Here is a 14,276-nt window from a genome sequence, read left to right as displayed (position 1 = left end):
TAGTGCATCATGCTGTGGCACAACATTACTGTCAAGTTATTGTTGTGGTTGTGAGAGTTCACTCTTGGTGAGTGTATTGTTTCAAACAGTTTCGTTTAGCTGCCTTACCGAACAAGAAGCATCCCAAGATGATGAATACCCATAGTGTCAGACAATTATTATCTATTTTTAAATGAGATTATTATTTTGTTTATATTTTTTGTCAGTTTTGGACGTTTTTGTTTACATCTATCTAAAGAGTCTTCCTATCTAATATACTCTCTTGGGTCCACTAAGATCAGATAATGAAGCATTCTCTGTTGATGAGCTCCTAAAAACATGTGCACTTACATGACTAAAGGATTACAAAGGAGAGGAGTGGAGCTGTATGTAAAGAGCAGCTTAGAATATAAGGCTTTCCAGAGACGACTCAAGCTAAAAGGTGATGTTTCCTTGAGGGAGAAACTATTCACTTTATATAAATATAATTTATTTATTTATTTATTTTATTTTTTATTTATTCATATATATATATATATTTATTTATTTATTTTTAGGATTGTGTGCAGTTTAATCTTTGATGGAATTTGTCTAGACATAATATGATCTCTTTGCAGGTGCTGATGGCCTTCACCCAGACACTGCACCTGTTGCGGCCCAGCAAGTGCCCTGGGTTTGCTTATGCTTGGCTGGAAATTGTTAGTCACAGAGTGTTCATTGGCCGCATGTTGGCCATCACTCCACAACAAAAAGGATGGTCAATGTACTCAATGTTATTGGCAGATCTGTTCAAATTTTTAGCTCCCTTCCTAAGAAATGCAGAGCTAGCCAAGCCACTGACCATGCTGTACAAGGTGAGATTTACTACTAGAAGTTTGACTAAATGCTCAAGAAGTACGGCATAATTGTATTTTTGAATATGTAAACATGTTAAGAATATTTGAACTTGAGAATTTTGGTAATTAAACTTTACTTTTCCAGGGAACCCTGCGAGTGCTGTTGGTGCTGTTGCATGACTTTCCGGAATTCTTGTGTGAATACCACTATGGTTTCTGTGATGTCATCCCTCCAAACTGCATTCAGATGCGCAACCTCATCCTTTCAGCATTTCCTAGAAACATGCGCCTTCCAGATCCCTTCACACCAAACCTTAAAGTTGACATGTTACCAGAGATTACAGTGTCTCCCAAAATCCACACTACTGTTGCAAACCTTATCCAGCCCCCTGACTTCAAGAAGAATTTAGATTCCTACTTAAAGAACCGAACACCAGTCACGTTTCTCTCTGACATGAGAACTTATTTGCAGGTACATTATATTAATTGAAATCTGTATGATAATGTGTATAGTTGTACATTTAAGCATTGATATTCACAATGTACTGTTTTCAATGCCAAATTGTGATTATTGATGAGAATATGAATTCATTTTTTTCTAAAGATGTTTCTACTCCTGCAGCAGGTCTCTAGTGAGCCTGGAATGCGGTACAACATGTCGGTGATGAATGCTCTGGTTTTGTATGTTGGCATGCAGGCCATTGCACAGATCCACAGCAAGGGCCTCACTCCTTCCATGTCCACCATTGCACACTCCGCCCACATGGACATATTTCAGAATCTTGGTGTTGACTTGGACACTGAAGGCAAGTCCTTTCTGTTTCATGGATCTCTGTTTTGCATGCAAGTCACTCTATGGTCGTTTTTTTTTTAGAATGTATAGTAATGAGACTTTGATTATGGTACTTTTTGTATAAAGGGAGGCTAAAAATTAATATGAAATGTACACACCTTTTGATCACCCTATGATTGGTATATTTAAGTATTGCAATTTCTTTCCTGACACTTGTTACAGGCCGATACCTGTTCCTGAATGCCATCGCCAATCAGCTGCGCTACCCCAACAGTCACACTCACTACTTCAGCTGCACCCTCCTGCACCTTTTTGCTGAAGCCAACACAGAAGCAATTCAGGAACAGATCACCCGAGTCTTGCTGGAAAGGCTGATAGTGAACCGGCCACATCCATGGGGACTCCTCATCACCTTTATTGAACTTATCAAGAATCCCTCATTCAAGTTTTGGAGCCATGAATTTGTAAAGTGTGCTCCAGAAATTGAGAAGTGAGTAACTGTCGCCTGTTCACATGTTTATCTACATGTAGGTGTCAGCATATATGCATGTATGCATGAGGAATATATATTGAAAAAATAGAAATCTAGAGGCTGAATTTTGTTGTATATCGAATCATGTACTAAATGATAAAGCAAGAAAGAAGTTATATGAAATTAATATAGCTAGGTATCTGAGCCCAGATGTCTTAGATTTAATTTGCAATGGTATATAGATTTGAGTTTCAATATTAATGTTTTTTTTTATATTTTTTTATTATTATTATTATTATTATTATTATTATTATTATTATTATTATTATTGTTATTATTACATGCTTGTTGAATGTGTATATACAACATGGTGGAAAGTCCTGATGCCAAAAACCCAACACCATTTCTTTTTGCGTGAAGTGGTTGAAGCTCACAGTTATCTTCCAGAGAAGGCAAGACATTCTGATATTTTTGGAACACTTAACTGGCAACCTTTACACTGACCAGAGAGTAGGCAACAGTGTGTTAGTCATCTAGCTCTGTTCAGCTGATGTAGAGAGAGTGTGGTTTTGTTGTTTGGTGTGCCAGACAAAGCCAAATTATAGTCCACCCTCTCAACATGCCTAAAGTGACTACAAGCAAGGAGAGATGTGAGGAAATGCTTACATTATACAAGACTGCCCATGATCTCTCATTTATTTCCACTCAAACAGGAGTTAGGCTGTTGACTACTCACTGGACAATGTAAAGGTTGGCAGTAAGTGTTCAAAGCATCAGAACATCTTTCCTTCTGTAGGAAGGTAACTGAGCTTCAACCACAATGTGAAAAGAAATGACTGGCTCTGTGGTGTCAAGACTTCCCTTGCATACCGTATAGTGTAGTGAATTGTGTCTTGCAAAGCAGATGCTGTGGTCATGCCAGTAGGACATAGAAGACAGGAGAGACAAAGGGACAGAAGGAAGGAAGTGAAGGGAGGGAGATGGAGGCATGAGGCAGGTGTTGCTGGGCAGCCTTCAGTCTTACCTTTACAGTCAGCACAATATGATGAGTAGCTGGTTATTGCTTGCGGTAAGTGTGTGTAACAGCACATGACCTTGGTGTTGCAGGTTGTTTGAGTCGGTGGCTCGGTCATGCATGGTCCAGAAAGTGTCTGCTGCCAGGGAGGGCGAGGCCTGACCACAGGTGCTGCACACATACTGTTCCTCGCAGGACACCTGACCACACGCATCCCACCCTGTGCAGGCAGCAGTCGAAGCTTTATATTTTAGAATGCAGGATTTGAGATTATATGGTATAGGACTGTGTTGATGTTGACTTTTGGTGCTCCAGATAGGAGCCAAGAGTGTCCTGTGACTTGCGGTGCTTGGCTGAAAGCTACTTGACATAGATGTTAATATGTGGTGACATGAATTTCTAATATATATATATATATATATATATATATATATATATATATATATATATATATATATATATATATATATATTATATATATTATATATATCAATTCCTCGCTGAAGATGGCTGTAAGACTTAGTTCTCTGAGGAAGATATGCCAGGTGCAGAATAATACAGGCTTGGTTTTATGATGAGAAATTTGCATTATACCTCAGATTATAGAAATCTCTGATATCTAAGGGACCCAGGTGATGTATAACATTACTGTGAAATATTGTTTGTTTTGAAAATTTCCAGCAATTATTGTGTTTATTTATGAAATTAATTTGCCGTTACTGCTGTTCTTTATGACATTGGAGCTTGTCATTACAATGTTGTTTATGCTTTATTTGGTAATTGCAGCAATTTAAGTGGTTATTAAATGCTGTAAAGGTATGTGATAATCTTAAGTCATTTACTTGAGGATTATAGTGAAATTGAGTTGATTTGGTGATTGGTAAATTATATCAATAGAAGACCAATAACTGTATAACCTACAATAGTAAGGACCTTCAGACTGAAGTAAAAGTGCATCTTAAAGGTTGTAAACTTACAGAGGTATCTGTAATAACAGAGATGTGTGTGTAAGACAAAGTAGCCATAAACAGTGTGCCAGAGTGCAAAAATGAGAGAAGATACTAATTCCATTGAGTGATATGTACCTATTTCCATGTGATCTAACTTCCAGGGAATTATGTGATGAGATGTACCTAAGATATTTAGATATTATATGATGTAGATTTCTATATAATGATGATGGCCTTTGCTGAGGAGCTTCTGCAGTAATGAAGCAAGAATCAAAGAAGCAAGTTCTTCACAAAGTGTTAGGTGTGTTTCTCCTTCAGCCTCCAAGGATACAGGTGTGTGGCAAGGACTGCTGAGTGCCACCAGCAACTGATGTTACCAAAGAGTTGAACATGCCTTCAGCTTGACTGGTTCTCAGAGGCATGGCATCATCCATCTCTTGTGATAGCACTTCGTACCATATGCAAAAGTAATCATGGGCGCAAAGCATGTACAAACTCCACCCTCCTTCCTACTTAGGTTCATAATATACTTGAAAGGCTGTCTAGTAGTTAATGTAAGTAATATTATCATGTAGTAAATAAGGTGCCCTTATATCCTGAGGCTTTTCATCCTGCTGTAAAGTGTCTTCGTGGAGGGTGTTGGTGGTCGCAGTGGTGAAGAAGTGGGCTGGGTGGGCAGTACTGCCGTGGCTGACGGCTCTGGTGTTCTCTCAAGGGTGGAGCAGGTCTTTGTCTTGGTTGAACTATTGCACCCTGGAGGTGGCGTGTTGAAGCACAAATCTGTGTTAGATGTAAGAATTGTAAACCTTCAGGTTGGAACATATTTTAGTAAGTGGACAAAAGCTTTGTGTCAGTGTGAAGGCAGTCAGGGAAACACTTATCTCAGCAGCAGCAGCAGCAGCAGCAGCAGCAGCAACAGCAACAGCAGTTCCCCCACACCTGACAGCAACACTCTTCACTTACCTCGCTTGAAGGACTGCCACAGCTCTCTTATGGCCAAGAAATACAAATCTAGTATTGTTAAAAATCAATCACCAATTTGTATGAAATTGTATAGTAGAGTTGTTGAGGAACAGAGTGGAGGTGTTCACAGGACATCCTGTGGCTGTACAGTTCAAGTTTATTTTTGTTGATAAGGACTTCGTCTCAAGATGTGCAGTTGAACAGTTTGTGTCATATTCTTTAGTCCATTGTAGGTTAAGGATGTGAATAAAGGTCTTCTTGTAGCAAAGTGCAACAGTGTTTCATTAACCATTAGTCATTTCATGTGAAATTTTGGCAAGTGTCTAAATCTTTTCAGTTCGTCAGGTTGGATGTCAATTTGCTTATCCGCCAGTTTAGCAATGGCTATGAAATAAAAAAAATATCCTTGTTCAGTAGGATGTTCAACTGTGGAAAATAGGTATCAATTGAACATATGCAGTAATTTGCACTGCAGAGTTTGGGTTTCAAACTGAAAGGAGATGTGGTATCAACTTTTTTTTTTTTTTTCGTGTTAATGTGTGGTACATCAGCCAGCTACAACGTGATATGATGTATCTGCATTAAACTTCACCTGCAACCAAAGAAAGTGAATTGTGGGATTGTGTACAGGAGTAAATTGTTATTTGAGGAGTTCTCAGGTCACCTGACATGTCACAATAGGAACCTGTGTCAATTTTTTTTTTTTTTTTATCAATGGATCTCAAACCTAAGCAGAGTAACCGTTTAAATAAGGAAATTTAGTAGTGGTGACCCTTGGAATTATGCAGCAGGTGAAATATATCAAGTGGTGCTCATGCCTGGGTACGTTAGAGCTACCCTTCACTACTACAAGTGAAAAACGATGGAATATGTCCTGGAGGATGGAGTAAGCCCCTAAGATCCCATGATGGCATCGCGCCTGCTCACCGTATAACGAGTGTGCTGCCCTGTAGAGGTGCCACGCAAACAATGGAGAAAAGGAACTTCAGATTATTACAAGCGGTCAGGGCTTGCCCTTGCAACATATCTTAACATGTTGATGGTAGCGATCATGCACATCAACACTAAGATGCACGCAGTTACTGGAGAGTTGTTGGCTATGCATGATGGTCAAAAGAAAAAAAAATTATCAAGCAGATAATTTATTTATCTATTTACTTTTTTTTTTTTTTTCCAATAGCTAGACAATATAATTTCCATACAGTATAGGGTCCCCGCACACGAACAACTTTTAATTGCTAGTTGTCAAAAAAAAAAAAAAAAAAAAATAGAACGCACACATCTATATGGCTGCCCGCACATGGACAATTTTTCCTAAGGCGACAACAAAAAATTGTGAGGTGTTTGCGGCCGGGTCAATTTCTTCAACAACACAACTATTGTCGGCACCTGTTGCAGGCGATAGAAAACGTTATTTCAAAATTAATGGGAGCGCGCACACGAGCAACTTTTCGTTGCTGCCACCCAGACTGATGCTGCCTTATCACTGTCTTTCTGACTGCAGCATTGATAGGACGCATGTCTGTAATTAAAGAAATATTTGACTATGAAACACTCATAGTAGAAGTGGAGAAGAGACCACCTCTTTATAATTTCCAAGAAAAGGAATACAGTGACAAGAACATAAAAGAAAAGTTGTGGAGAGAGGTGTGTGAGGCTGTGGCGAGTGGCTGGAATACTCTCTCCCCTGAGGATAAAAAGAAAGGTAAAAAACATTGTATTTATTTGAAAGGAAACATTAATCAATACTGTTGAGACATCTGCCTGCTTGGCTGTCTACCTGAATATATGTATGTTCTTATGTATGTATATATATTGTATGTTCATATGTATGTATGTATGTATGTATGTATGTTCTTACGTATGTATGTATGTTCTTATGTATGTATATGTGTAGGTTATGTTTTAATGGATGTATGTTCATATGTATGTATATGTACTGTATGTTTTTATGGATGTATGTTCAGATGTATGTATGTTCATATATATATATATATATATATATATATATATATATATATATATATATATATATATATATATATATATATATATATATATATATATATATTCTTGTGTATGTATGTATGTCTATAGAATTGTGTATGTGTGTGCTTACGTACAAAATATCCTTTCTTACAATAATAATTTGTCTTGTCTATCATGTGCTTCACTTTTGTAGTGGTAACCTTCTACATTTTGTTATACTGCCATGGAACAGGTATGAAGAAGAATTAATTGAAATATTAAGAGGAAAGACCAAACAAGATTGCGATGAGGATAAAGCATTTTTGATGTCACTACTACCAAAGTTTAAAAAGTTAAATGATGAGCAAAGATTTGAAGCACAGATAGAAATAATGAAAGTGATGAGTAGAGTACAGATGATGCCAACACAGAGTCCATTCTTATCATGGCAATGTGCCCTCTACAAGCAATGGTCAACCATATGTTGCTATACCAGGTATGTCTCAGCACACCCAAACACTCCTGCCTACAGGTGACATGCATCACATGCATCAGCACCAGCTACGTGAAGGTCACCACCAACATTATCACAACCAACATTATCAACCTCAGTTACTTCATTCAAATATCAATACCGCAGTTTCGTCACCAGGATCAGTGAACTTAGCTGACACTGACCTACTTGAACTTTCATAATGAAATCATTATAATTTTCACATAATAAGGAAATAAATTTTTTATGATTCACAAAGTATTGGTTATAGCAAATCAAATCAGTCACAGCTACAGTGATGTGTAGTAAAGAAAGTAGTCATGTTATTTCTTTTCTGAGAACTCTTATCGGATTTTTTTTTTTTTATTTCTCTGTACTGTTATTTCAAGAAGAATCATTAATTATGTCAATAAATTACATGTGATATGAATTTGCATATCCCATACTTATCCTTACCTTAATGTTACAGCTAGCCTTTCTTCTAATGGTACACACTTCCTCATGTTGGTGTCCTGGTGTGCTATAAGTGGCCCAGTTATTATCATTAGATGACCAAAGGTTTCCTGTGACATCCTGAAGTAACTGAAAAATTTTTCAGGGTGCCCTTTCAAATCATCAAATAATGTGTGGAATGCTCCACGTAGTAGCCTCTGACTGACTATGGGGTGTACCCAGTACTTTCTTGCCCTCTTTTTGCGCTTCCTCCTGAGCAAGAGCGTACAGGTCACTGCTACTTCCACAGTATCCATGATGACACTAAACAATAGTTGCCGCCATCGCGTGGCTCGTGTGCGGGTGTACCTTACCGACAACTTTTCGTTGCGACAATTTTTTTTTATTGTGACAACTTTTTGTTGTGGCAACTAGCAATTAAAAGTTGCTCGTGTGCGGGGGCCCTAAGTGCTGATCTAGTCACTGGTGGCTTACTGTTGTGTTTGCCTAACAACATGACTAGCTATTCTTAAGTGTGTTTTCACTAATAGGTATTACCTGTACGTACAGTACTTAGTAGTACTCAATCCCTCCACCTATCAACTCGACACAACCTTTCAGACAACTATCCCCTCTTCAATGAGAATCAACTGTCCCCATCTTCTACACTGAATATTCTCGGCCTATCCTTTACTCATAACCTAAACTAGAAACTTCATATTTCATCTCTTGCTAGAACAGCTTCTATGAAGTTAGGCGTTCTGAGGCGTCTCTGCCAGTTTTCTCGACCCTCCAACTGCTAACTCTGTACAAGGGGCTTATTTGCCCTTGTATCTACTTTTATCCAGCTTTTCCCTGAAAGTGTGTAATTCACCTCGGTCGTCTGCTGGTCACCCAGCCAGTCTTTCCCCATTACGGAGCGAGCTCAGAGCTCATAGACCGATCTTCGGATAGGACTGACCACAATAGCCTATTTTGTGTGTATTCACCTAGTTGTATTCACCTAGTAATTTTACAGGGCCTGGGTATCATACTCGTGTGGCCCCGTCTCCATATCTACACACATCCAACTTTCCTTTAAAACTATGCACACTCCTTGCTGACACCACCTCCTCACTCAAACCATTCCACACCTCCACACATCTTTGTGGGAAACTATATTTTTTCACATCCTTCAAGCATATTCCCTTGGCTATCTTTTTACTATGCGATCTTGTAGTTCTACTTAAGTTTTCCTCTCTCAACATCATTTGCTCATTATCCACTTCATCCAGTCCATTCAACAGTTTATAAACCTGTATTAAATCTCCTCTTTCTCTTCTTTGTTCCAAGGTAGGCAAATTCATTTCTTTTAATCTCTCCTCATAGGTCATTTCTGCCAATTCCGGAACCATTTTTGTTGCCATTCTCTGCAATCTCTCCAACTTCCTTATATGCTTCTTTTTATAAGGGGACCAAACCACTCCAGCATATTCCAATCTTGGTCTAATTACCATACTAATTAATTTCTTCATCATATCTTTATCCATATAATGGAAGGCTAATCCAATATTTTTATCAAATTATACGTTTCTCCAAACATCTTATCAATATGAGCCTCAAACTGCCCATGGTCTTGTATTATCACTCCCAAATCCTTTTCCTTTTCCACCTTTTTCAACACTACTTCTTCACCCATCTTATATGACCCTCTTGGCCGTCTTCCACTCTTCCCATCTCCATCACATGACTTTTGCTCAGATTAAATTCCATTTGCCACCTCTTGCTCCACTCCCAAATCTTATCCAGGTCTGCCTGTAAAATTTCACAATCTTCTTCACTCTTCACACACCTACACAACTTCGCATCATCCGCAAACAAATTAATATAACTGTTTACTCCTCTGGCATGTCATTAATATATACAAGGAAAAGTATTGGTGCCAGCACTGAGCCTTGTGGGACTCCACTCTCCACCACCAACCAGTCCGACTTTGCATCCCTTATTACCGTTCTCATCTCCTCCATCTCAAGTAGTTTTCCATCCACTTTAACACTTTTCCTTTCAGTCCTCCATAAATCTCTACTTTCCATAACAGTCTCTCGTGAGGTACCTTGTCAAAAGCTTTCTTTAAATCCAAATATACACAGTCCATCCATCCCTCTCTCTCTTGTATTTTGTCAACCACTCTTGAATAAAAGCTCAGTAGATTTGTTACACATGACCTCCCTTTCCTGAAGCCAAATTGATGATCCGATAATAACTTATGATCCTCCAGGAACCGTATCCAATATTTCTTTATCACCCTCTCACAAATCTTACCGACCACACTTGTTAGAGACACAGGTCTATAGTTAAGAGGCTCTTCCTTACTGCCTCCCTTATAAATGGGCACCACTTCAGCTCTCTTCCACTCTAATGTGTGTGTGTGTGTGTGTGTGTGTGTGTGTGTGTGTGTGTGTGTGTGTGTGTGTGTGTGTGTGTGTGTGTGTGTGTGCGCGCAGGGATAATTTGAAGAAATTATCTAGAGTCCTAGACAGATAAACAAACATAGGCAGTATGAATTTTCTAACTCCCAAAAGTCAGCAGTCCTGTTTACATGTATAATAGTCTCCCTATAATACATAACATATGATGTACTTGTGTCTACTCATCATTACCATATATGTACTTTTTTTTAATAAGAGAGGAGAACTGGTCAAGGGTAACAAAAATATATAGAAAAAAGGCCCACTCACTTGCCGGTTTCCTTACAGAGCCGATAGAACTATAGTCAAAGGACAGGGACAAATGCCTTGAAACCTCCCTCTTGAATAAAGTCAAGTCATAGTAAGTTAGGAATACAGAAACAGGCAGGGAGTTCCAGAGTTTACTAGAGAAGTGTAGGAAAGACTGAGAGTACTGGTTAACTCTTGCATCAGAGTTGGACAGAATAGGGGTGAGAGGAAGATGAAAGCCTATTGTGAAGCCAGGCCGCAGGAGGAGGGGAGGCATGCAGTTAGTAAGATCAGTAGAGCAGTTAACATGAAAATAGCGATAAAAGAAAGAGATGCAACATTCCGGCTGAAGATAGTCAGTTAGAGGAGGGGAATTGATGAGACAAAAAGTTTTTGATTCCTTCCTTTCTAATAATAATGCGAAGAGTACTCCATATTGAGACAGATCACTATGAGCCCCACTCGAAACCTGTAATATACAACTAGGTAAATACAACTACCATAGGTAAACACACACACACACACACACTCTCTCTCTCTCTCTCTACTATCAAAATTTGATGTCGCTCGTGGTCCCAAATCAACACTAGCGATCAGTATGGAAACAGCAGACACACGCTTGCCTCAGCCAGTGTGGATCATTCATAAATATTTGGTGTGATGTTTATGGCGCGGCGCTCACTGACAGCCTTCCAAACATGCATATTCATGGCGTCTTGCTAAGAATTGCAGTCTGTTCTCGAGGACGTTAAATAAATTGATAAGGAAGAGCCTTCGTCAGACAAGTACATATATTAGGACGGAACGCAGAGATTTATAATAGGATGCAAAGATACAATGGGATGTTTGGGTATCAGACGTGAATGTAATACATATAAGAATGACGTTACTACTTGGAATGACGGCGCCTTAGAGTTTTATCCGAGTGAAGAACAGAAATTACATGAGTGCATGGTGTTCCTTCACCTTAACCTAACCTAACCTCTTAAGTACCATGATGCGTTTCGATATTCATTCTGCTTACTCTTTGGTGATCTTATACAGCTTCAGAAACTCATGTCGGGAATTGAAACAGTGAAGACTGTGGCCATTAATCTCCTCACCTCCATGGACCCTTCCTAATGTCAATAAAATAGTCTAATCGTACACAAATCTCAAGATAGAAATGTGTCCCAGTACTAAAGGAGTTTACATAATCTTTGTGTAAATGTATTTGTGCATTTGTATACCATTAATTTATCTAATGTTCATCAGTCTCGTCGAGTGTTACATGTAATTTCACCTTCCCCTGTGTAAGTCAAAGTCAGTGAATCATAGACAACACATGACGTTATTAAGATTTACGACAGGAGTGTGCGAAGAAATTATCACCGGGGTGGCGGGCTCAGTGCTTGGCAGGGCTCCGAGCGGTCTTGTCTGGCCCAACAGAGAAGGAAAGGAGCAATACCAACACTTGTATGATGAATCAGCGTTGACGGAGAGAGTGGAGAACTGACTATTAAATTGTACTGGAGAGAGAGAGAGAGAGAGAGAGAGAGAGAGAGAGAGAGAGAGAGAGAGAGAGAGTGGTATTAGTGCTGGTAGTGGTATAGTAGTAAAACTAGTAGTAGTACTGCTACTACTACTGTAGTATTACAGAGCTACAAGTGCAGAAATAGCAGCAGTAATAGTAACGTTGATGATGATGGTATGGGGGGGGGGGTGTTCTTGGTCGCGGCATAATAGCCGCAGCAGTAATAGTGCGAGTGACACACGGCTGCCAGACTGTCACCGCAGCCAGGAAGCGGTACGACAATGTAAGATGACGTCGCTGCCGGGCAGGTGAGCTCACAGGTGCATCAGGCAGTCACTTCCTGGCTGTCGTGACGCTAACACGCCCGCGCCGCCGCCTCATCCACACTGCTGGCCGCGTGTTGTGAGAGCAGAGGCTGCGTTCTGGCCACTCTGTAACACTGCTTGTGCTAAACTGTGTGTGTCGTGCCTCCGGACTCTGTGACCTCCATTGTAATAAGTGCCCCGCTATGGTGACCTCGTGAGCGGCGCGAGAGACTTGCTGGACACCTGACCCAGCTTGACCCAGGATGATGAACTCAGGTGAGATACCCGTTCCCGCTCCTCCCCGCCCCAGCCCGGCTCGGGGACTGGTGAAGTTAAGTCAGGTTGGTTAAAGTAAAGCAAGGTTATGATAAGGTAGGATAGATTCGGTTAGATAGGCTATCCTATTCTGATAATGTCCTACCCGCTCCTCACAAGATGCTAGCTTGGCTGATCTTCATCGGAATGATTTTATTCCACCATAATGTCCTTTCTCCAATATCTGAACAATTTTGAGAAAGCTGAGAAATTACCGCGGGAATCACTAATGACGACAAAAGAAGTATTTTGGAAATTGTCCTCTGGAGCCGTGACAGCCTGGCGCCAGCGGGGTAAACAAACAGGATGCTGTGTTGTGGATATGCTGAGTGCAGCCCTTGGCCACTCACGGGGTGCCACTGCTCCAACAAGCCAGGCACCAGTGTCCAATGCAGAGGCACTTTTTTTTCCTTATCTATTTGTCTATTTATTATGAAATAGATAATGAAGTGAGTTAACTATCTAGTTAGTTGCAAATATATTTACTTACCTTTTAACTTATTTCATTTAATCTATCTACTGTTCTCGAGTTTGTTTTTGCCAGTGTTCAGTAATTTCCTCATCAGCTGCCATCAGGACAGGATCTGGTTCTGCACACTTACATAGTTAGCACGGCTGTGGGTAATGCAGGTGGAGCGAAGTCCTATCTGTTTATGTTAGCAGTGTACATATGATGCTGTCTTAGATCTGGTTATCAAAATGTCCTCCAGTGAAAGGTGACAGTGAGGAGACAGTTACGGGGCAGCTGTGTTTCGTCTTTATCCCAGAAAATCCCGCTTTGCCACAAACCTCCAGTTTGTTATACGATGGGAAGATTTTATGATTTCTGTATATGCAATGAAATTAGCCTATATAAGTAAACGTGGAAAGTTTGATTTAAATTGAGGTATAATATTGAAAACTGGTAAAATGTCATTCGATTTTCCTTTACGTAATGACATTTTTTTTATTACCCACAAACTTTTGTCACTACCTTCGCGTATTTTTTTTATTTTTCATTTTTTTCATTTTACGCAAACTCGGGCGCGTATGACGCTCGTAGTCAGTCACGGGCCGGAGTTGGTTAGCTAACGATGACAGCCGCTGAGGTGTGTCAGTTACCGCCACTCACTTGAAGAAGACAACAGTTCCCTTTATTGATACATCATGCCCAGCCATTATATTGTATTACTTCTAATTTTGTTTTTTAGCAATAGAGATACCACTACCACCATCACCACTATCACTTCTACTACTACTACTACTACTACTACTTCTACTTCTACTACTACTACTACTACTACTACTACTACTACTATCAAAACTAGTGATGCTAGGGCTGCCACCATAATAATAGTAACAACTGATAAAGCTGATAATAGTGGACATAACAAAAGTGTTGCAATGTCCTGCGGCGCAAACTCGTATGTCGTTCTATTTTTTTTTCTAGCTTTTGAGGAAACTAAATAGAATAAGTACAATAAAACAAAAATATATACTTGACAACTCATCATTAAACTGCATACGCATTCTCTCTCTCTCTCTCTCTCTCTCTCTCTCTCTCTCT

General features: G+C 39.6%; 2 protein-coding genes across 3 annotated transcripts in view; both read left to right on the top strand.

Annotated features, from left to right (window-relative positions):
- The window catches only part of LOC123498395 (CCR4-NOT transcription complex subunit 1-like), a 29,048-nt gene extending 23,769 nt beyond the window's left edge, over positions 1-5,279 (top strand). For both annotated transcript variants that reach the window (XM_045245501.1, XM_045245500.1), the window contains exons 34-38: positions 597-833; positions 961-1,287; positions 1,438-1,621; positions 1,831-2,098; positions 3,188-5,279. In XM_045245501.1, the coding sequence (XP_045101436.1) occupies positions 597-833; positions 961-1,287; positions 1,438-1,621; positions 1,831-2,098; positions 3,188-3,257 (1,086 nt within the window). In that variant the 3' untranslated portion in view covers positions 3,258-5,279. The remainder of the gene's footprint in view (positions 1-596; positions 834-960; positions 1,288-1,437; positions 1,622-1,830; positions 2,099-3,187) is intronic.
- A 7,176-nt stretch (positions 5,280-12,455) lies between these two features.
- Positions 12,456-14,276, top strand: part of LOC123498778 (AT-rich interactive domain-containing protein 1B-like) — a 33,734-nt gene continuing 31,913 nt past the window's right edge. Inside the window, exon 1 of the mRNA XM_045246196.1 lies at positions 12,456-12,691. Within this exon, the coding sequence (XP_045102131.1) occupies positions 12,679-12,691 (13 nt within the window). The 5' untranslated portion in view covers positions 12,456-12,678. The remainder of the gene's footprint in view (positions 12,692-14,276) is intronic.

The sequence above is a fragment of the Portunus trituberculatus genome, chromosome 48, assembly GCF_017591435.1.
Source record: "Portunus trituberculatus isolate SZX2019 chromosome 48, ASM1759143v1, whole genome shotgun sequence".
Taxonomy (NCBI): domain Eukaryota; kingdom Metazoa; phylum Arthropoda; class Malacostraca; order Decapoda; family Portunidae; genus Portunus; species Portunus trituberculatus.
The sequence above is the reverse complement of the archived record's forward strand: the minus strand, read 5'-3'. Positions and strand labels throughout refer to the sequence as shown.